The sequence below is a fragment of the Scophthalmus maximus genome, chromosome 12 (assembly GCF_022379125.1).
Source record: "Scophthalmus maximus strain ysfricsl-2021 chromosome 12, ASM2237912v1, whole genome shotgun sequence".
In the NCBI taxonomy this organism is placed as follows: Eukaryota; Metazoa; Chordata; class Actinopteri; order Pleuronectiformes; family Scophthalmidae; genus Scophthalmus; species Scophthalmus maximus.
The window spans coordinates 11845193-11869197 of record NC_061526.1 but is presented as its reverse complement, the minus strand read 5'-3'; the positions used below and the strand labels follow the sequence as shown (position 1 = coordinate 11869197).

At 44.7% G+C, this 24005-nt stretch overlaps 1 protein-coding gene and 1 long non-coding RNA gene across 3 annotated transcripts in view; one reads left to right on the top strand and one right to left on the bottom strand.

The window, feature by feature from the left end:
- Positions 1-10868, bottom strand: part of LOC118318192 — a 16739-nt gene extending 5871 nt beyond the window's left edge. The window contains exons 1-2 of the long non-coding RNA XR_004795636.2: positions 9211-10868; positions 6098-6191 (exon numbers count right to left, since the gene is read on the bottom strand). This is a non-coding gene — a long non-coding RNA (uncharacterized LOC118318192). The remainder of the gene's footprint in view (positions 1-6097; positions 6192-9210) is intronic.
- Positions 869-24005, top strand: slc38a2 (solute carrier family 38 member 2). Of its 2 annotated transcripts, none has more exons than XM_035647615.2 (15): positions 869-1008; positions 14494-14619; positions 14737-14818; positions 14919-15034; positions 16932-17005; positions 17114-17206; positions 17572-17647; positions 19171-19253; positions 19461-19519; positions 19846-20013; positions 20105-20184; positions 20340-20440; positions 21317-21441; positions 21557-21799; positions 21914-24005. In XM_035647615.2, exons 2-15 carry the CDS (start codon positions 14495-14497, stop codon positions 22028-22030), a joined length of 1542 nt encoding a protein of 513 aa, XP_035503508.1. In that variant the 5' UTR covers positions 869-1008; position 14494; the 3' UTR covers positions 22031-24005. The 2 variants fall into 2 exon arrangements, with proteins under 2 accessions (XP_035503508.1, XP_035503497.1); XM_035647604.2 differs by lacking the exon at positions 869-1008 and adding an exon at positions 12918-13270.

Here is a 24005-nt window from a genome sequence, read left to right as displayed (position 1 = left end):
TCTGCATAAATCAGAATTTGTGATCATTCTTGTATTATTGTCTCTGCTTCGAGTGTGTAGGAAGGTATGAGAAAGTTTATTAAACATTATTTTCATTTCACTTTGTGGAATGTCAAAAACTAAAATTGGAAAAAAAAGAACCACTTGAAATATTTTTTTTAATTTAAAGTCAGCCTAAAAATATCATGTAAATAAGAAACAGGAATTTATGGATCTACTATTGAGTGAATGTTTTTGCCCCTTTTGTCTGACGATGATCAAACTGTGATGAAGGGGAATGTTCTAAAATGTTTAACGTGAAAATGCTTCACGTCACTTAATGTGCTAAGGCAGCCATTGAATAATCACCAAATTTCTCTCAGATATGCTTCTTCATAAACACACCTGTCAAAAAAATCTGACCTGAAATCCTACAATTATGGCCGTTATCTTAACATTAAGCACATCAAGCCTTTTCCTTATTCTATTGGGAACATGCTTAACGTAAGATAACGTCCAAGCACTAATATTAATGCGTCTATATGTATTTATTTAATCTCTCCCTCTGTCTATTAGAAGTTCAAAGTGGACACATGAAAAGTCTGGAACAGCGACATGAATCCACTCATTCATAAATATCTGCTGCGCTTCATTATTTTTGTCACGTAGTACTCTAAACTCCGTTGTCCTGTTGAATGATGACACTGGTTTCCAGTGATCTGATTGGTCAGCGGTGGGGCTGTTGACAGGCTTTGATCTCTTATCTGGAACGTAACCTGCTGCGGAGAAGGTTAGCCATTACCATGGTGATTTATCCCAGTAAGAAGAAAACCTGCTTCGTGGGACGGAAAACCCCGAGTTAAAGCTTAAGTTACCCCGATAAACGCGAATCCTGCTTCGCGGTACAGGCCCCCCGGCTGGAACCAGGTCAGATCAGATGAGAGAGGATGGAGGTGAACTCAAGATCGTCACGGAAATATAGCAGAAGATCTCTGCGACTGTGCTGGTCCGACTTTGCTTGAATGAGAGGTACTGGTTCTCAATGTTACTATTCTTTCTTCAATTAGCCATTTGTGTGTTCAGCTTTCCCAGAGGTCGGGTCTACTGCGACCTTATCATCCCTAGTTTTTCTTTTCTTCGTTGTTCACGCTAACTATCGGTTTGTCCTCCGTTTTAAGCTGTGTTTGAGCGCGGCTGTGTTCGCTGTGTGAAAGTCAAACACAGTAAATGTGCCCTTACTTCTGCTCAATCAGAGCCGCCGAGGTGGACAAAACACGGACGGCGTCGTTTTAAGTCTTTCTTTAGCTGCGTATGAGCACCAGAGCTTGTAATTGCAGGTTCTAAACAGCCAGCAGTTCTCCATCTGTGTGCTTTAACGGATTTATTCAGGTTTTAGAAGCATTTTAAAAAGGCTCATGGTGCGATGAAAGTTCCATTTGATGTGGTGATATTGATATTTTGCGGGGCTAGCCACGATCATTTGATGTCCCCTTTAACGAAGTGGGCTTTGGAAAAACACAGCCAACCTCCCAAGTCGAATCTTCCACAGGGAGAATTCCAGACTTTGTCTCTAGTCAACATGCAGTAGATGGAAGAGCACCGTTTGGTATGCACACGAGAAATCAATCAGTCATAATGTATTGTGTCACACTGCGCTGCTAAATACCTGCACTCATAGTAACACACATGCCCAACAAAACTTGTGTTGACCCACCGCGGTTAGGGAGTCATTTCCAAGAATAGCTCTGCCCCCATAAAAAAAATGGGCCATTAAAACCACTCCGATGTTTTCTTTTTGTTGCAGAGCAATGTCTCAAGGCATCAGTGATCTTTTTTTTAAAACTGACTTCACTTTTACTTTTACTGTTTGTTTTTTTGTGGGTTTTTTTTTGTTTTTTTTGGCCTGGTTCAATCCGAACATTAAAATAGATTTCCAAAAAGATTACAAAATAAAATAAGTTTTTTATTAATTAAATCAACGTATATTCAAAATGTCAAATTATTCCTTTCACAGGGTTAATAATTGTTGCAAAGCATGTTGAAGATATATTGTTTCTTAGCTAATTGGCTTAAGAAAAAATAATTGACGGCTTTATACAACCCAATATCCTGCCTGTCACCGTAAACTCAGACATTTGACTGTTTTGACGTGGAACTGTCTCATGAAGGATGTGTTCCTCCTCTTGTGCTTGACCGTCACCGAGCAACATCGCAGGTGTGTTGCGTTGATTCATCTCCCCGGAAGGTTTCTTAATAACTTTTCATCATTCTCTAGAATTTCTTTTAACATTATGAGTGGTCTGAGTGAGTCTGATGTCAAAGCCTATTTATAGTCATGTTAAATCCCTCCCTCTTGAAAGTCCTTTCTGTTATTGTGGTGGACAAAAAACTGATACAAGTTTGCTTGTACAGGCCACTAATCAGTACTGTGATTCCAAAACCCCCAAAACAATCTGTTTCATAGCAGCTGTCCTGACATACCAGCTGTCCAGCAACAGACACACATCTTTAGAAGCCTAATTTAAGAAACGCATCATGTGAACCAAAATTTCAGAGAGCGGCAGTCCAAAAGTTAGCGTTTACTTGAAATCACCCTTTTGGTGAATTTAGTGACACGATTTACATTTTATGACGCCTGTGGACGTTACTGGAACATTGTCTTCCTGTAGCTAACACATGACCCCACGGGCAACACCACTTCCTGACATCAGGACCCCTTTGTGTTCTCCTCACTAAAATCTGCAGACAGGAAACTGTCATCGTTGAAGTATTTCATTAAGCTTCCTGTGTTGAAGGGATATTCCACTGTGAGACATGACAAGCACACACAGACCAGACGGGAAATCGGAGGTCACCGGGCACTGACCAGGCCTTGTTTCTCACTCTGCAACTAATTTCTCTCTAAATTATATGATTTACATGTTAGGGCAAGAAAATGACAGTAACTGTCCAACATCCATATGATAAATCTCTGAAAGATGTAAAGGTTAATGCTGCGTTCCAGTTTACCTCGGAAATCGGACCACGTAAATTGGGGTGGTGATTTTTTTTTCCCACCTCCTTAGTCGTAATTCCGACTCGCAGGGGCGTTCCATTAGCAATTTCCGGCTCGGAGGTCATAAATCCGAGTTCTGAGATCATACTGGAACGATAAACCCGACTTCCGAGGTAAACTGGAACGCAGCATGAATCCTGGCAGTAACATGGACATAAGAAAAGATAAGGCCTGCAAGCTAGATGAAGGATAATGACAGTCACAAGTGTGTGTGTGTGTGTTTGTGTGTGTGCGTGTGTGTGTATGCGTGCGTGCGTGTTCTTCTGATCCACTGCAGCGCCTAATTCTGATACCCTAACTTTACCCTGCACTGTGAACCAGATCACCTGTATATGCCCCCCCCCCCCTCCCTGCTGGTAGGTTGTGAGACATTCGGACTCAAATCATGAATTCATGTTTTAAGAGCCACACTATCATGCACAAATACACAAACACACTCGCATTGCCCCACAATGCAAAACAGCTGGAGCCGTGCGAGTAGCGAAACTGCAATGACTATCATCACAGTTTTGCCTCTTTTGGCCAAAAGCCCTCGTGACGCTGCAGCGAAAAAAGCCAGGTTTCAGCTGTTACCCAAACACATCGATGCATTGTGTTACATTGCCTTAAAAAACAATGTGTTCTGGTTAAAAATGAAGCAGAGAAGAACAGAAAGGACAACTAAGAATGAGAACACAATTATTAGATTGCACCTAATACTTGGCTACAGTAGAAAACTATGAATGCAAAGTGTGACAGTGCAGTGGAACAGACACAGCGACATTAATATGTTGCACATGAAGCTTGTTTCTAATACATCAAATGGCACACAACGAAAGAATTTTTCAATTCATTAATTCATCTCAAGGCGCTCCTAGGGCTCTACTTCGTGCGCGGTGTGATGCGCACGGCGCAGGTACATTTAGGGCATTGAATTCTGGAAATGTTATTCAAGCGCATGGTTCGAAAGTTCTGCATTTTATCACTTGAATGATCGTAGATGTGTTTTGGCAGCAGCGTGTAACAAACCACTCGGAGAAAACCATTTCTGATTCTCTTCAAAAAGCCGGACGCACTTGCAGTTTGGCAGATTGTTATCATCGCAAGGGCAGATTCACCGGGTGGTAAGATTGAATCCATGCAGCAGAAAAAAACCTAAAAAACGTTTCCTGCTGATTTGACCATATCATTTGGGCACCTGCCTATGTAGGCGAATATCGCTATCTTGATGGTGTGCCCTTAAAAAACAAAAAAAAAAGTTGTTGATCAAAAGTGCAATCGCTTTGCAAGACCAACACGCCAATTTGCGCTCATGTGCAATTGCTATTCAAACAACGTGGCCGCTGGATGGGAAAATGACAACTTTCTGTCTAAAACTAGCAGACACTTCATCGCTCCTTGTCCCTAATCTACGCCTAGTGTCAGATAGTGACCATAATATTCAATCCTCACAATAGGTCAAATGAATATAAAGTCTTTTTTTGGAGATTTCTGTAAGTGAAGACAAGTATAACAATTCTACCAATGACTAACCATTGTCTGCGACGATGTGTAAATTGCATCAAGCTGACAAAGAAAGAAATCATTTTGATCGCGTTGTGTCCGACACGACCTCTGACACATTTCTCCTCCCTTTGTCTGCGTTTCCATTCTCTGCCCCTCGTTGCGAGACAGCGCACATCTCTCAGCAGCCCGGCGGAGGTGGACCGGGAAGTCAGTGGGTTCACAGGGGCCGACCGACGTCCATCCCTGGGTGGAAAGTTTTTGGAGAGCGAGACGGGGTGCCCCCCCCCCCCCGGGGCCCCTAAGGCTAACGTGATCCCCCCATTTGTGCTCCTGTCATAAAGAATGCGCCCGCTAAACCACTTTCCCACCAGTAAGAGGATTACTAAGGTAATGCTGCCGAATCAAGAGATGCTCCAGCACATCTAGACATTCGAAAGCAGAATTTATTAACTTGTGTAAAAAAAAAGCTGGAGTGAGATTTTTACTCCTGTGGATCAAAACACCCTGCGCGGACATTTGGTCTGGAGGAGCTATGAAGGGATTTAGGCCATTTTTAATAAGGAAGGAAGGGAAATATATTTACCTGCATTACAGCTATTCCAGGTTTTGACATTGGTCTTTGCTCTCCTTAACCAATGCAGTGTGGTCGTGTCAACGGTGCAGCAAAATAGACATGATCCCTCGCGGGCTTCCCACATACAATCCACCAGGTGTTAGTCGTACTCCTTTCTTGAATTTTTGTCACTATCTTTTACATTTTTGTCAACAATTATTTTTAGCATTTGTCTTTTGTGTTCAATAATGGGTGAAACCGAAACTCTTCCATAATCCAGCAGCAGAAAAATGGGGCACGAAGAAGCTTATGTGTCAATTTAAACATTCATCTGCCCTCTTTTAACGAGTCAAGCATCCATCCAGGAAACTCTCTACATACTTTGAGTTTCAAAAGAGTGTAGGTCTTTAGTGTCAAGTTCTTCGGAAGTTATGAAAAATTAAAGGTACAACATTGTACCACAGCCCAGACAAACAGAGTGGACCCCTCATTTTTACATGAGTGAGGGGAGCTGTGCAGGGAGGAGTGTTCAGTTGGTTACAATCTGCAACAGCTCACTGCTAGATGCCACTAAATTGTTCACACCGTATCCTTTAAAACGGTAATGAATAAATGGGACTTGGAGTCAAATGTTTGATAGGATATTAAAAATTACCAATTGATTGCACCAGTTTTAGGCCCAAAGTAGCCTTTTTTAGCTTTACAGTATATTGGGCTGGGATTGGCATGGGAACCTGTATTGAAAATTAAACTTGTGGTTTTGGCATTTGACGCAAATCTACTGGAGCGCAGTCCGAACTGTGCAGACACCCCAGTGATGGTTGTTGGGTTCTGTGAGTTTTCCCACTGTGTTAGGAGGTCGTGTTTGGCTAAGGGGTGTTTACGTAGTGACCCTGATCCTGTGGCAGGCCTCACGTTCGATCAGGATCAACTAGGCCTCTGTGCGAGTGTGTGTGTGTGTGTGTGTGTGTGTGTGTGTGTGTGTGTGTGTGTGTGTGCGTGAGAGACATGACAAGATAACTCACTTCCTCTTTGGCGACTTGTTTGCTTTTCAGTCTGATGGCCACTAGCCTCCTTTTGTGTCACCAAAGTCAAATGGCGGCTGAATTCACGCACCCGCTGCCCATTGAGAAAAAAAAGCACACAGCCATACCACAGATAAAACGTGAAATTTTAGATTAAACTTACAGTTTTTACAGAGAATTCAATAGTCCCAGAAACTGTAAGATCATAAACAAGCATCCCCCTTGCACATTTGACCCCTGCAGATCTTTGGGTTAACCTTTTTTTCACACCTAGAGCCAGTGGAGAAAAACCCGGACAACCTTTATTTTCCAAATAAAGCATAGCCGATCATGAGATCTCCTCCTGGGAGGAAAAAAGTTGTCCGTCTATATTGTAATAAAGATCCTCCTTAGAGGTTAACAGTTCCAGGAATGATCGCCCACAGTGGGGGACGGGGGTGAGTAAGTTTGAGGAGCAAGAAAATCCATGGTCTAAAGTCAGGGAAAATGAAAAGTTAATAGGCATAGGCTGGAGGGGTGGGCTGGGGGGGCTAGTCACAGGAGGGGGGCTCAGTGGGAGACTGGCCCAGTTAAACGTGCTGTCCTGGGAGGTATCCGTTTGGTCAATGGACGGTGGACGTAGACGGGATGTTGTCAGCTGTGTGGCGATCGGATCACATCCACGTCACCTCCAGCGGGACAACTGGCCCGGAGCCGATTTGAGTAGACCTCCACGGCATTCCATGAGATGCCGGAAAGTTGTAAATTCTGGCTTTTGACGTTTCCCCCACGCGTACAGTAGGTCTTAATCCGAATATTGCTAGATAATCAGAAAATGTTGTTTGCATGATAGCGTCTTATTTCAGACTATTGGCTTCATCTGGTTAATATTGGAATATTTTGCTGTCCCTGTAGACGTTGTTACTGTTTTTGGTGCTTGGCAGGTTGAATACAGTGCCTGATCGGATGATCATTTTGGATGATAATTGCCCCTGTTCCTACCTGGCCGGTGCCCGGTGCCTTGGGTGATCCGATCACAAGTGCACAGCTCTTAATATGTCGGTGGTACGACTTTTAAAACACCGGGCGTTAGAGTTCGTCTCCACAAATGTCTCCTGAGTGACCACTTGTGATCGGAACTCGCTTTGTGGCAGAAACACAGAGCTGATGTGTTCTGGTAGGGGACGGGGGGAAACGTGAGATACCAACCTCAAGTGTTTTCACCACACATCGACCGAGCACTGTAAGTCTTTCGGGTTAAAATGTGCTATCCCCTTCTTCCTCTGTGAAATGTTTAAAAATGTGAGCTCAAACATAGCTTAGTTTTGACCTTTGACCTTGGATTAGACCTCTGCATGAAGGCGGACAGAGCTGTGAACTGCAGGTACCAATTCAAAATGTGGAGGTGGACCGTATGTGGTCCCGCTTTACAGGTGAGAGTGAAAGATGTCAATCAAGCACAGAATGGACACACACACCCAAAGAGGGAACTACTCAGAGAATGTAAGAGAAAGGTCGTTATTATGGATCATGATGGCGCTTTATGTAGGCAAAAAAGGAAATGAGCTAGTGATTCAGCACCCAGTTTTTGAAATATGTCCCTATAGAGGCACAATTGTGTATTATGTTTGATTAAAAATGTATAAGCACATCATGTGTGCAGAGGAATCTGTCGATACAACAGTATGACAGAGGAAATAAATCATGGCCACAACCAGGAACCTCGACAAAACAGGATCAGTGAACAAAACAATAGTCACTCATCAGGTCTGACCGGCCAGAGTTCACGTGTAGATGTTGTTGATCCTGTTCCGATCCTTTCACAGAACTTTGGTCTCGCCTCCTGAGGGCAAATGTTAGACTCTGATCCAAGCAAGCCTCTCTATCACGGCGGGTCAATTCATTTTCTGATTTATGAATTATCTACAGGGTCCCACCGTAACACTTACAGCCATGTGTACGGTTCAGTTTCTTTGGTTTGGAAAATGGGGGGGTGGGAGGGGGGGGAGTTGACTTGGACATGCATTTATATTGTTTTTCTTTCATTATTTAGACTTTAAAGCCCCAGTGTGTAATTACTGTAATTTTCCTGCGGCATCTGGTGGTAAAGTTGCAAAGGGCAACCGACTGAGCTAGCGACAGGGGACACTATATGATGGCGCACTGCTGATTCCCTTTCAGGTTTCCGGAAGCAGTGCTGAAAATTCAACGCGAATGCGACGTATTCTGGACCGTTTTGTGCAGCAACCGTATTCAACGCGACGTAGCAAACATGGCGACTCACACGGAGGTCGGGTCCACCTCCTGTAACTATATTTAACTCATTCGAAAAAACATCAGTTCTTTGTTACAGGTGATTATTACATATATGAACACAGTTATGGACAATATAATCAGTTTCCGTGAATAAGCTTTTCTAAATATGACACACTGTAGCTTTAAGTGAATATTTAAGTAAAGTGTCTTTCTTAAGAAGTTGCTTTTCTCTGGGCTATAATTTCATAAGGAGATCGGAACCACTCTCGTGTCTGTGCGCCAAATGTCAAGCTGGAGCCGGTAGCCGATTAGCTTAGCATAAAGATTAGATACACGGGGAAAATGTGCCTTGTCTCACATGCACTTGTAAAAAGATGTTGCTTTTTACCATATCACACCAGGTTACATGAAAATTAAAAATATATATATATATATATATTGGGCGGGCCCACGTATTTACCGTGCAGACATGAGAGTGCTATCAATCTTATTCTCACCAGGAAGTAAATGAGTATATTTTTATTTTATTCCTTTGTTAGTTTTTAAAGAGTATCATCATTTCTTTCTTTGTTCCGTTGAGTCTGCTGCAGAGTTTGGCAACCCGCTATCCAGCTGAAATATATCTTAAATGTTTCTGACATCTGTGACCAAATCATTCTCTTTTACACCTGGTGCTCCATTAATGAGGAACTTCCTGCTATTGCTTGTCACCGGTCTCGGGTCACCTTTGTGTTTTTTTGTTTGCAGGAACCAGAGTTTAGACGGTCTCACTCTCACCTGACAAACAGAATGAGTCAATGCTCCAGAGTTTTTAAGAAACTGCCCTGAATCTGTGTCGCCAATTTGTACAATTGGGAGATTTGCCAGACGAGACCTACCTTCTCTGTACATTTCCGTCCGCGTCTATAATCATCCTGTTTCTCGTGAGATCTGTGTGGTTTCCCTCACTGACAGTGTGACAGGATGTCGCTTATTCGCTGCATTATGACGACGCGACCGGCAAAAATCTACTTGCAGCTTCAGAGAAAACAAGAGTGCCTCAGAAAACCACCAGACATCCTCACATTATTTTTCTGCTTAGGCGTGAGCGCACAAATTCCCCTGAGAGTTAAACCAAGCCTCAACACACACACACACACACGCACACACCCATACAAGTTTGCTGAGTGGCATTGTTGGGGGCTCGCCGACAGAGGCGGCTCATTTGTGTTGTACAGTGCACAGCCTCAGTGAAAGTCGCTCAGATCCAGACTCTCTTACAGTGGACGCCTTGTTTCTTACACTCCTCAGAATTGGCCCCTCAATGCAGCAGCTGCCACGCGACAGGATCAGCATTATTCGAGGCCGCCGGCGGTAGCAGTTGGGAGTTGCAGTGGCAGTATTAGCACTCTGGCAGGGGTTGTAATATTGGAAAAAAAAAACTGTAATTACAGTGGCCCTGCTGGCAGGAGAAAGTTTTTTAGCCTTGGCCAGCTTGTTTCAGCTTCCGTTCACTTTGTGTCACCTGTGGACCCGCCCTCATTGACCATTCTGAGCACACCCTCTCTTACAGGTCTAACAGGTCACCCTCTCTTACGGACTGCTCCCTGAACCCCGAAACCAGATGTGCCACTACAGTGTTCACCCACACTATGGAAAATGTTGCATGTAAAAGTGTTTTTCTCTGTGCGTGTGTTTGTGGATAGCGGTTATGGGGCACCGGTGTTCCGACCACGTCCTCTCTTGCACCCTTTTGCCCCCCGCTCCAGTGTCCTGATCCGTCTTAGATCTGCCGGGTCGAGCTAAAGCCCCGAACAAAAGGCTCGCACATAGAGAGAGACACACTAACGTACTCATGTGTGACCGAGGGCAGCGGAATGCACAATGTGTGTGTATGTGTGTGTGTGTGTGAGAGAGAGAGAGAGATTATGAGGAACAGCGAGTGAGAGCATGAGCGAAGTTGTTCTTATGAACGTGTTTGCCTTTCGAATGAATGTGTGTGTGTGTTGTGTTTGTTGTCTCTTTCATCATGACATGTTCCAGTAATGACTCAATAATTCCTGCGTTCCCTTGCCCTCTGTTTTGAAGAAAGTGGATTTATGGTTTTTTTTCTAAAGAGCATCTCCTTCTGGACATCTGACCAACCATAACCCTTGCATATATCGTTAAAATATATATTATCTGTAATACAGTACAGCAACGGTCCGGCTTTTCTAGATCTGTTCATATCCCAAAAGAAAAGAAAAGAAATCGTCCTCGTCATCAAGGAAAGCTGTTCACTCGCGGTAGCGGAATGTGTGCAGTTGGCATAATGTGTCACAAGATCACTAAGACAAAAATGAATGCGAGGCCAACATTTTCAGTTCAGTGTGTACAGACATTACGGTGTTGCATAATGTGCCTGATAAAAAATATCTCTTTATTTGCAGCTGCTGCCGGAGAGAAATTAACATATAGTACACATCTCCGCCACAATGATCAGTAAGAGCTGGGTGGTGGTGGTGATGGAAGTAATACTAGTAGTAGAACAAGAAATATTGGTATTTGTAATACTGGTGGTAGTAGTAATAGTAGTAAAAGTAGTAGGAGGAGGATTGGGAGTAGTGGTGGTGGTGTTGATACTGGCAGCAGCAGCAGCAGAGGTAGGCTATATTTTCTAGTACTAGTAGTGTTATTAGTAGTACTAGTAGCAGTATAACGAGATTTAGTGCAAATAGCAGTAGTGGCAATAGGAGACGCAGAGTAGTATAGTAGTAGAGTAGCAGTAATAGAGGCAACGGATGTAGTACAATAGTACTGTAATATAGTTGTGATAGTAGAAGTAAGATAGTGAGAGATAGTGATCATTATCAGCTGTAATGAGTTATAGTATTAGCAGCGGTTGCATCAGAATGAAGTGTTACAGTTCATCCGTCAGACCTTTGAATTCAAAGGTTGATCCATAAAGCAGCCTTATAATTAACAGTCTGTCTTCTGCACAGCCCTGTCTTCCCAGCATTAATAATAAACGTGAAACCAGAGCTGTGGAATATTTCCCTCCCACACACACACACACACACACACACACACACACACACACACACACACACCTCTACACCTGACCCAATGAGATGAGCCAACTGGTTGAATGAGGATCAGGATGGCCGGCCGCTGTCACATGACGGTCGTTTGTGCGTAATCTCCTTCAGACAGGGAGGTCGGCTTTGAAGCTGCGCCCGCGCCCTGATCTGGACTGACAGGCGTCCAGGCCACTTTCCCAGGCCGACCCGACCCACAAGTGTATCTGTGAAGATTTGGGCGGGGGACCACTCACCGCATTGTGCTTTTAAAAGGAAAAAGTATAGCAATGCTTTTTGTGTAGAAACAGCTGGGAACAAATACACATGGAAAGATTTTGCATCTGAGCTACATGGAAAAAAAAATTTGATTAAAAAAATATACGGAATGTACACATATTGACTTAGCTGTTAACACCTGAACACCATCATGATGTAGAGTGTACAAAAACAAGTTATCAATCTAGTAAAGTGCGCTAAACAGTTAAAAGTATGGATAAAAATGCTTACCTAGAAATAATAAATGATGATAAATTGTCAAAATAGACAGCTAATTTGAGTGTTTTGGTAGAAACGGATAAACGTACCCAGCTTGATGAATTGTAAACATGGATTGCTAAAAAGTAAAGAATGACTTTAGTGAAATATCTAAAAGTAAGCAAAAATATGATTGTTTTTTAAGTTTTGCGGGAACTTGGTAAAGCACATCTCTTTTTATCTCCCTCCCATGTCCCTTCGGGGGCTCCGTACAAATGTTCGCTCAAAGAAATGAAATTAAAAACATTTTTAAAACAGTTAGCTCAAGGTAACAGAAAAATATAAACACAAATGGATACACTGTTCAAATAAATATCTTTTTTGAAGTACCAAATAGACAGTTTATAAAGTCCAGCTACTCTTTGACCAACGTGACCAAACTGACCCAAAAAAAATGGACGGTTTAATTGTATTAGTGTGACAAAAGTCACTCCTAAATCATTAAGTGCTGAATAACATCCAGCTTAAAAAAAGGTGCATATGAACAAATGCCTGCTTTGTATGAAATTTGTTATTAATCAATAGGAAAAATGGTTGTTATTATAACTCGTTCCTATTATGGACAACAAGAATGAATAAAATATACAGGGTTGTGGACAATATATGGTTTAGAGCAACATGCTCTCCTGCAATATTTCTGTCAGGGGGCTTACTAATCATAACTGGTTGACATTGAGCATGATTATATTTTGTGAGTGTGTGTGTGTGTGTGTGTGTGTGTTCATGATAGTCTCTCGCTGTCTGGATCTCATAAGGGGACATTGTTCTGGCCCGCAGCACCTGTACTAGAAGGGTACTACAGCTCTCCTGTGGTGTTCCCAGTCTCTGGGTCACTGCTCTGTTTGTACACAAAACCACGGCTCCGATGTGCGTAAGGATGAAAAAAAAGGAAAGTCTCCTCCTCCACGTTAACTCCTCCTCCTCTTCCCCCCCCCCCCCCCCCCCCCCCCCCCCCCCCCCCCCCCTGGTCTGAGCTGATGCAACGCTCGTCTTTAAAAAGGATGAGTCCCCACCCCTCCTCCAGCAGAACAGGCTCTTGTTTCGGAGCGCAGCGCATCTCTGGGAATTGTTGGGGTTTTTAAAACTTGTGTGAATTGATCGAAATTCCTTTGAGCTTTTACGCGTGGGCGCATAAGAACGGTTGTCGTTGTTGTTGTTTACCAGTTTTTGAATCATATTCTGTCTGGCAACAGACCTGTATCTTATTCAATTGTGATTTTTGTTGTTGTACCTAAACACACTCAAGGATCAGAAGAAGGTTTTTTTTGTGTGTGTGTGTGTGTGTGTGAAGAAATCTTCCGGACATTTGCTGCCTCTCCTTTTTTTCGGATTTTACAGGGCCTCCCTCCTGCCACATCTTCGACAGGTAAGACTTGCCGGCATCTTCATTATCCACAGACGGTCTGTAATTACAGGGGGAACGCGGCACAGTGGGTGGAAGGATTTCACAATTTACCCAGTTAGTTACCTCACCACAAGGCCTTTTGTTTTGTGTCTCTGAATCTCATTTGAATGAAAGTAGATGTGCTGCCGATTCTTTGTGAGGCCATTTAAGTCAGCACACATTAGGTGTGTGGATCTCTTTCCAGAAAAAAAAAAAGAGCCAGGAATGTTATGGGGGTGGCCCGAGGCGTTATTTCTAAACGGGTCATTCCTGGTCCAAATAAATAAATAACGAGTCTGGTGTGACAGTGGTTCTGCAGTGCTGGACTCGTGTCTGGATGTGGCACCGGGGGCTGTCTGTCACTCTCACACTGACTGACAGGTTCGTTAAAAAGGGCAACAAGGCCCACAAGGAACAAATGTTGTTTTTTTTTTTTTTTTAAAAAGAAGACATCAAAGAAACAAAGGACAACAAAAAAAAAACCTGTCCCCTCTGAATGTGTTCGTTTTGTAAAGCGTCTAACCACAACGCGCGCCCGAACACGAGCCTCTGCGCAAAATGGAGAGCCATGCCCATAAAGGGACAACACGTGCCATTGTTTCCATAGACGCCGGCCGTGGAAATAATGTTATTAAATCGATCTGGGGTAACGCTTTTAAAAGAAGGGGGGGGGCTCTTTTTACATGTACATGTGCACATTTTTTTGTACAGCCAAACAAAAAAAATATTATTCATAATCATTAAATCAGAATGGGTTTACAATATCACACGCGGCTTTGCTTCAATATGTCACCTCCTTCTGCTTCATTTAATGAAACAAAAAACACAGCGAAAGGATGTTTGGTGTGAGGGAAGACTTGTTCCAGAGGGAAGTGTGCGCAAGATTCTGCGGCACTTACTGCGTCTTTTTGTCATTCAGCGGCTGAGGTGGTGTAGGGTGGACTCGGATGCCGGTCTGGTATTTTTCCACTGCCGGTGCGTCACCCACTCCCCCCTCCCTCCTCTCTCCAAAGCAGTGTCACATGACCTGAGGCGCGCTCACGCTGCTCGCCATAATATTGATTATTCTAAGGGAGCGCGTGAGCGCGCACAGCTCGGCACAAGTGGGCTGGCGGTGCGGGGACATGACGCAGCCAGGCAGCAGAGATGCGTAAAAGTGAACAATAAATAATAAATAAATGCTCTTGTGCTCTGACATTTTACAGTATGAAACAGTGCACTGCCAGAACGGAGATGGACTTTTTGAACCAGTATCACGAGGAAGACAACAGCAGCTCCAACAGCACCGAGTGCACTTACCAGGACTGTTCGAAGAAAGTCCCACTGGGCGGGTGAGGCTGGCTGCAGAGCACATCTGAAAACATGATGAACTAAATTAGTAAACACTATACATCTTGTACACCGACACCATATTCACATCTTTCCTTTTTTTCTCATTCCTTTTCAAGCCAATGCCCCGACTTAGACGCGGAGAGTCAAAAATTCCTCCCGGAGAACAACCTGGGAAAGAAGAAGTATGAGACTGAATATGTAAGAGCTCCTCTTATCTTCAGACTTGCTTTTCTCCTGTTTTAAACACTTTTTTTTTAACAATTTCCCTAACGGTTTATCCTTGATTCTCTCCCCACAGCACCAGGGCAATGCCTCCTTCGGCATGTCCGTCTTCAACCTGGGCAACGCCATCATGGGCAGTGGCATCCTGGGTCTGTCCTATGCTATGGCCAACACTGGCATCGCCCTCTTTGTGTAAGATCTTCTGCCATTATTATTTTGAGGTTCTTTAGACTTTCCTCATGTCCAACACAGGGCCTCAGTAGTTTAAAAAAAAATTTAAAAGCTTATTTGGTGATTATGGAAAGACAAAAACAACTTCACAGAAAGCAAAGAGAGGCCGATGATGAAGTAACAATAGAACACCAGCAGTTAAAACGTGCACGCTTTTGTTTCATAATCGACCGCAGTGGAGGCGAGGCGCGAGGTAGGTGTGGTTTTGTCTGTTGCGTCGAGGTTGCGGGTCATGATGTACTCTCGCTCTGCACGGTGTGTTTTCTCACCAGCAACGTGTGTGAGTGCGAGTGCGTGTGGGTGTGTCTTTGTGTGTGTGTGTGTGTGTGTTTGTGTTTGTGTGTGTTCTGCAGCTGCGCAACCCTGAGCCGTAGATTACACAGGGGGGGGGGGGGGTCGAGAGTTTACAAAGGCTCACCGGTGCAGTCTAACTTCTCACTATCAGGTTTGCTGTAGATAAAACTGTGGAACGATGAGGGGGGGGGGAAGAAAAGTTGGTTGTTACAGGGCAAATTCAGTGTTTAATGAGAGCTCCCTCTATTGGTTATCCAGTGCATTTTGGGGATCAGATACCAGCATCTGGTACAAAATTCATTTGGTTTGATTATTCTATTTTTTTCATTGTGTCAGTTTAATTTGGTGACTGCATTTTCTCAGAAATGTAAAGCCCCATATCATTAGGAAAATACCAGTCCTCCTCTGTACACAAATAAACAAACCTACAACCTTAAGAGGCCAAAACCACTCAGCAACTCAGAGCACCGATCCATAATCCGCTTGCTCCCCCTGACATCCAACCCGAAACCAGCTGATGAAAGAAGGGAAAGGGAAAAGGAGTATTTTTAACGATTTCATAATGAGAGTATTTGTCCTGAGAGGAGGCACACAAGGTTCTTCCGGGGCCAACCAAATGGCCGGTTGTATGTCACTATGCGAACACAGGGGGTGACACGAGAAGCAGCTTAGCCGAGTTAATCCTGCAGCATTTGGGCCAGAGTTACGTAAAGGGAGATCTCACGGAAGCTCGCAGGGGATCATGAATGGAGCAGGGGCTGGTCCACTGTCCGCCAGCAAGCTGACCAATCTGAGCTCTGCAGCTACCAGGAAGTGTGGGGATTTAAAAAAAGACAAAAGGAGGGAGGAAGTTTGTCTAGCTGATCCTCAACAACAAACCAGGGAAGATAGTTTGCGTATCGCATTTCTGAACGCCGTTTTTCGTCTCTTTACATAAGCTACAAAAGACTGGCCTCTCCCAAAGCATATATTTGTGGAGTTGAAGTGTATAAAGTGATAAGATACGGCCGATCAGGAGGTCAGAGGCAGGCAGGCTCAAAGCTGCTGGACGGGCACATGCCAAGCGAAACGCGGCGTCTTTACGGTGCAGGTCTTAAAAATGACCCGGAGATTAATTTCCACCTGGACTATTAATACCCCAAGCACACAGTGCCGGCGCTGCAGCATCCCCTAAGAGGATCCTTTACGGGGAAACGGTGCGCCCATTCGCCGGTGTGACTCGTCACCCTGTGCAGAGTGGTGCCTGCCTTCAAGGTCTCTGTGCAGACTCTTAAAGTCAAAATCACCTGAATAGCTGAGCCCACTTCTTTCTTTTCTTTTTTAAGGGAAGAGTTTTTGGGAAAACCATCACTCATCTTGCTCTCAGGATGATCTCGAAGCAGAGATTGTGGCAGATTCTCCCAAAAGAAATACGATTTGAGTCGTTACAAGAGAATATGGCATGAGACATTTTGAGTCCCTGAGTCAGGAAAATTCAGCGCTGCACTTCAGCGTTCATTGTTTCCGTCTTGGTTGCAGGCTAACACTCAGCTAAACCCCCCCCCCCCCTTCACTCTGTTTACAGGATTCTCCTCGTGGCTGTTGCCATCTTCTCCCTGTATTCTGTCCACTTGCTGCTGAAGACGGCCAATGAAGGAGGTGGGTCTGTTCGAACATTTGCCAGCACAATCTTCCGAGGGCTTCTTTAGGTTTAAACCAAAAGAAATACTAAATCTTAAATTTCTTCACACGACTTTCTCTTCGCAGGGGCACTTGTGTACGAGCAGCTGGGTTACAAAGCCTTCGGGTTGCCGGGGAAACTGGCCGCTTCCTTCTCCATCACCATGCAGAACATCGGAGGTGAGAGCCCGAGAGGCATTTTCTAACGGCAAATAACAACTTCCCGTTATGAGTGCGGCGCAACTATAATTGAACCACTGTTCCGTATTCATCCGCCGTGGGTTTACTTCACGGGCTAAAACACTGCCACTCTATATCCAAACTGAGTGGATGGGGGGGAGAAAAAATTGTAAAAGCAAAACAGAAATGTTGGAAACCATGTGTCTTTGGAATGTAGATTAGTTCCAGTAGAAAGTTGAGTCATTCCACAAGCATGTGTCGGCTCTGCACCCCTCACCAAATATCAGCACCACTCTTTTTGTCGTGGTGTTCCCTACATGGACATGAAGGGGAAATTTACCAACTGAATATTTTTGCCTCCACAGCCATGTCGAGCTACCTCTATATCGTCAAATACGAGCTGCCCATCGTCATTCAAACCTTTCTGGGAGAAACCAACGGGTGAGTAACCAGATTATGTGAACCCAGCAATCACATGTGACCGCCTTCGGGTCGTTAGAGGTTGAAAATGTAAGGTTTTCTGTGAAACGGTCCCAACGGTCCAAGAGTCTTGAGGGTGGGGGTGGCCGATTCGGCTGTCCTCAATGCGCCCCGTGGGCGGAGTTTACTTGAAAGCGATGTACAAAAACATGGAAACCCACTCGTCGAAAACGTTGCTCTTTACTGCCACTAGTGGCCAAAATCTCCAAAGCAGCTCAACAAGAGGCATTATTCAAGAGTATGAGCATGAAAATCCTGCAGAACACAACTCTTCAGAGGAGGTTCTGAACTCTCCTCCAAGTCCAAACTGATTTCAAAGAAAAACTGGTGGGCAGGTCTGTCAGATCGGCCTCTGGCCAAAGAACAATTGATTCAGTTATGGCGGCCGTTCAGCTCCCACCATAGAGAAAATATTTGTTAAGCTGTTTTGCAACAGTGACTGTTAAATCAAATGTTAATACAGACTTGCTCACCCATCCCTCAAGGGGGCTGCCTGCAGGGACAGCGGCATATCAAGCAAAATGGCTGCCCTTTGTCTTTCAAAATGTGAGCGTCGGAGAGGGCGATGCCGCCTCTTTGTCCTTCGGCCAGCAGAGGGGATGAAGGATGAGGGGGGCATGTGTCAGAGCAGCAGCTGACGGGTCGGATCAGAGCTGAAGCTGCAGAAGAAAGAAAGAAAATCAAAGAGGATGTAAAGGAGCATTCTGACCGGAGAGTGCATTTAAAGTGACGTTTTGTGCACAGAGTTGTCAGTTTTGGAGCTAATTTGCTTACAGTTGCTGCTGGTAACCACTAGCAACATATCACTATATATGATGAGTCAAGGCCATACTGTAAATATAGCTTTGATTGATCACCATGCTTCACATTGATCACGTAAGAGACAAAGTATAATCTGAAAGCGGAAAAAACGACCCCAAAAAATCTTACCTTTGCCTTACCTTTCATATTTATATAATATTTTCTACCATTGACACTACCTAATATTAATTACACATAATATACATTTCATAATAGAATTTATATGTAGAGCGAGAATGTATATGAGCATTCATGAGTTACCGTCTACGTCACCCAGTTTTACAAACATGTCAAAGGGCAAAATACTGAATCAAGAAAAGAAAACAAAAAGGTTTGCAAATATTGTCAATAACGGGTGATTCTTTCACGTTAGTCCTGAATTCCAAATAGCCGTCAGACCTGTGCGAGACGTTTAAACAAAGGAAGGAATGACATAACAGTTCATGTAACAGTTGTAACAGTTGAGTGACCTGAACCTCCTTTGTGTGTAAAATTGGCGGCGTCGTGCTAATGTTTATGCGATGCAAGTTACAAAGAAACAGTCCAGACCTCCAGTCACATGAGGATTTCATTGGACTGCTACGTGTAATGATACATTCAATTAAGGGAGAGTACACAGACTCATTGGTTAGCTGGTTAATTAATGACTTATAAACACTGACGTGTTCATTCTCGTGTTGTAGGGAATGGTACACCAACGGAGACTACCTGGTGCTGCTGGTGACGCTCTTCATTATCCTGCCACTCTCGCTGCTCCGGAACCTGGGTAAGCTGTGTGTGTGTGTGTGTGTGTGTGTGTGTGTGTGTGGGTTGTGAAAACACTTTCAGCGACTTCCAAAAAAAGTCTTAAAATGTTCCCGACTCACGGTGAAGTGATAAAAGTAGAAAATGGAAGGAGCATTCCACAGCTTTAAAATAGAGGCATGTCATAAAAACAGAAACTAATGTGCGTGTGTTATCCCCTTCCCCCCAGGTTACCTTGGTTACACAAGTGGTCTGTCCCTGCTGTGCATGGTGTTTTTCCTGATTGTGGTGAGTAAAACCCAAACACACACACACACACACACACACACACATTTGCGGCACGCCCCCTTTGGAGTATGAACCAGTCTGCTGTTCCAGATGAGTTATAGTCAGAGAACCCGGTTCAGCTTTTCCATGGAATTCATAGCTTCCCTCCTTCCCCCACTGAACAGTGGGATTCCATTATCGGGAAGGGCAACAAAGCCAGTGTCATAAAACACCTCAGCGCGACGCAGAATTTAAAAAGCAATCAAATGTCGGCCCCCCCAAAAAATGTGGCATTAAATTAGCCAGTGTAAGAAACCCATCTTTAAACTGTCGCGTTTTTCCCTCAGGTGATCATCAAGAAGTTCCAGATCCCATGCCCGCTGCCCGACGATTTACACGCTGTGAACGAGACCATGAGCAAAGTGCTGAACGCCACCTTGTCCCAGCTGAACGCCACCGCCGTGGACTACAGCGAGGACACCTGCAAGCCAAAGTACTTTGTCTTCAACTCCCAGGTGAAGCTCTTGGACAATTCAAACACGCGGAGAATTGAAACTTGTATGAAAACTAGTCAAATCTTATGTAATGGGTTTTTTTGTGCCTCAGACTGTCTATGCTGTTCCCATCCTGACCTTCGCCTTTGTGTGCCACCCGGCCATCCTGCCGATGTACGAGGAGCTGAAAGAGTGAGTGCGCGCACAGCCTCGCATTTCATCACGTTCACCCAAACTACGAGCCTGCAGCCGCTCTCTGTTATCGGCAGGTCGCCCGTGAATTTATCTCCAAAGATGACTGTGTTTCTTGTGTGCTGAAATGTTCCCCCTCTCTCCCCCCCCAACAGCCGTTCCCGTGGAAAGATGCAGGGCGTTGCCAACGTGTCCTTCCTGGCCATGTTCATCATGTACCTGCTTGCCGCCCTCTTTGGATATCTGACATTCAACAGTAAGTTGAATTTGTATTTTTATATGATATACTTATATATTATATTTAGCGGATTCCGTCATCTAAATTTTCCCCCTGGTTACATGTGAGAAGTCACATCAGAAATATGCCAAAATTCACAAAAAAGGGACAACTAGAAAAGCAATAAAGAGTCAACCACACCGGTGTACAAGCGGTCATTGACCACCAACTCTAAACGTCAGAGCAAGTCAAGGGAAAAAGGTGTTCAGGTCCAAATTACATACAGAGTTTAAAAAAACAAAATGCTCAGGACAGGACTCAAGGCCTGTTATGCAACTCTGTGAAAAGACCCATCTGATGCAGCTGACCAGTGTGTGCCAGCATGTCGGTGTTCCTGTTTCGTCAGGGCCGGAACATCTGAGGGGCGTAGAAAGAGGGGCGTGTTCCAGGAACAAGAAAACCGGTTAAACAATAAGCAGGCGGCTTCCTCGGCCGTCGTGACGGGGCAAAGAACCCTGTGAACAGTTTTGAGCAAAGGGCGGGTGGCGATTGGAAAAACCGCTGTGAGGATGTTTGCTTCGAAACCTGCTCGGTGGGGTTGCTGTGTGTGTGCTTGGGACGTAGGAACACAGAGGGCGGTCGGAAAAAAAGTGAAGCCTATCCCGGGCACAGGCGTTTAAAGAGAGAAAGCAGTGACGTGCGCGGCCCCATGCACTTCGTCATGAACAGAGCAATATTGAATGAGGCTAAATAAATAAATAGAATTGCGCTATCGCGGGGCATTTCTTTGAATACCAAAGTACACTGAAGGGTTTCTGCGCTTGACCCCATCAACGTGTGTGTGTTTCACCTGTCGCGCTTGCGAAGTGCTTCCCCGAAACTAAAGGGGCCTCCCTCCCTTGTCTTTCCTCACAGTCCACGTGGAGCCCGAGCTGCTGCACACCTACTCCAAATTCTTCAAGTCTGACGTGATCCTGCTGATTGTCCGCCTGGCGGTGCTGACCGCCGTCACCCTCACCGTGCCCGTGGTCCTCTTCCCCGTAAGCGTCCCGAGAGAGCCAGAGATTCCTCTTCGGTCGAATTCGAGTGGGCCATGTATGATGACCTCTCTTTTTTTCTCCCTCTCTCTCTCTCTCTATCTGTCTCTCCGGGTAGATTCGTACCTCCATCAACCAGCACCTTTCCAGCTCCAAGGAGTTCAGCTGGATCCGCCACACCATCATCACCATCGTCCTGCTGGCCAGCACCAACGCCCTGGTCATCTTCGTCCCCACCATCCGAGACATCTTCGGCTTCATCGGCGCGTCCGCCGCCGCCATGCTCATCTTCATCCTGCCCTCGGCTTTCTACATCAAACTGGTCAAGAAGGAGTCCATGAAGTCGGTGCAAAAGATCGGGGTAAGCAGTCGGCTCCTTTGAAGCCCGCACGTTTACCCAAACGTAACCAGAAAAGCCCGTCCAACTGTTGACCCGGCCACAATAACTAAATATTGAAACTGTTTCCCTCTCCAGGCCACCGCCTTCCTCCTGTGCGGCCTCTTCGTCATGATCGGCAGCATGACCCTCATTATCATGGACTGGATCCACAACGCCACGGCCGTCCCGGACACACCGGCCAACGGACACTAAAGGCCCACACACATTCTCCTTGCTGCAGCCTGCCGGGAGGACGGAGGGCGCCGCAACCAACCACGCAACAGACTAAGATCAAAAACCCTATTGTAAAGAAAGAAAGAAAACACAAGAACTCACTTGATGCTCGGCTTCGACTTCCCGGGCCAACGGACCATTGCCATTCCAAGAGAATGTATTCAAACTTTGTACAGTATACTGTTATAGGCCACACGGATGGCGTTCTACTTGTTTATTTGTCTTTCTTTTTATCGTAGCTTTTTTTCCCATTGTCGTTTTTGCTCATTTTTATTCTCATGTTTTGGGGTTGTTTTTCTGTAGTCATTGGTACAGCTGGCAACAAATATTTGAAGGTGCCTCAAAACAGAGATGCTAGTCTCGAGGGTTCAAAATGCAGCTCGCGCTCAGGTACGGTGTCATGTGTGCGCACGAGTGTGGCTGTGACCTCAGGGCTCGGCGCCAACGACAGCAAGGTCTTGCCGAGAGAGGTGCGAGCATCTCCCGGAGATTGACAAGAGGCGACGGACTTGAAAGTGTATCATCCTCCTCAAGGACAATCAAGTTCCTTCCAACGTTTGTTTGTTTCTTTCTTTCTTTTTTCTTCCCCCACCCCTTTTCTTGTTTTTTTTACTTTGCCAAAAAGTGTATTTGTATAGCATCTTTGTATATTGAAAGCACTTACCGTTCAGCACACTTATGAAAAAACGAAACGAAACAACAACAAATTACTCAGTTTTTCACAGGCGAGGCCTGTCGCACCACCTGTCCAGTGTTCGTACCGAAGCTTTTGTGACCTTGCTTTGTAGCGTCAGCTTTCCTTGTAAAACGTAGTACAAGACAACACAACCTGCCTTTTTTTCGAAACCCAACACTGGGAGCTGCGGAGTGTCTCACAAGAGGAGGAGTCTCAAACTGTATGTTAAAAACCTGCTGAAGATTTCGTTGGGACAGCGTGCGCGGCGATGACACTACTGCTCGGAGGCCGCCGAGCCTTCGGTTCCGACCCCCTGCTCCCCTCCCGTTCAGGGGCGGTGGCGGTGGGGGGGTAAACTGATTTTTTTTGTTTTTATGGGAGAATACCTTGAATCTGACCACATGCAGTGGTTGTAATGTACCTGTTACACTTGCAAAAAAAACTACAAAAACAACAAAACCCTAAAACCTAAAGTCCGGCGTGCTCTTCAACACCGACAACCAAAACATGTTAAAAGAAAGGTTGTTTTTGTGTGTTTTTCGGTGTGGTCGCACAGTTTCCTGCTTTCGAAAATGTTTCACACTGAAGAACTTGAAAGCCCGACGGGGACTCGCCGTCGTGGGCCTGTCCCGTGACGGCACACTGTGCTTCCGACACTAACTTAACACATAACCAAACTGTTATTGTCCAACATCTATTTATGGAAAAACCGTGAAATCAATGTAATTTAATCTATTTTACTATATTTATATAATATTGTATGTATATATATGTGTATATATATATATATCTCTCTCTACCGAGTTGAACTGTATATATGTTTTGTTGTAACTTTTTTTTCTTCTTTTTTTTTTTTTTTAAAAACAAAGAACGAATTGGAGCTGTAAAACTAACATGAAAGAAAACCCAAGCTGGTGAATTTGCGATATTTAATTTGCTTTGATACAACGGTGCCTATGCCGTTCATCTCAGTTAAGACTGACTGAATAATTCTGGATCATCCTGCTGTGTTGAGTCTGTGAAAACTGTTACATGTGGAAAACCACAAAGAGATGGGGCGGCAGCAGTCTTTTCTTTCTCTGTTTTGGCCCCTTTGAACACGCAAACCTGTATTAGCAAAGTGTTCTGCACGCCCGTCTCGGGTTCAGGGAGCGCGTCACTCATCTCTTGGCCTAAGGAGCAGAGAGGGCTTTGTCCACCAGTGTTACACTCTTGTTTCAATGAAACACTATGTACATCCTGTAATTAATGTCCAATTAAAATCAAAGATAATCTATA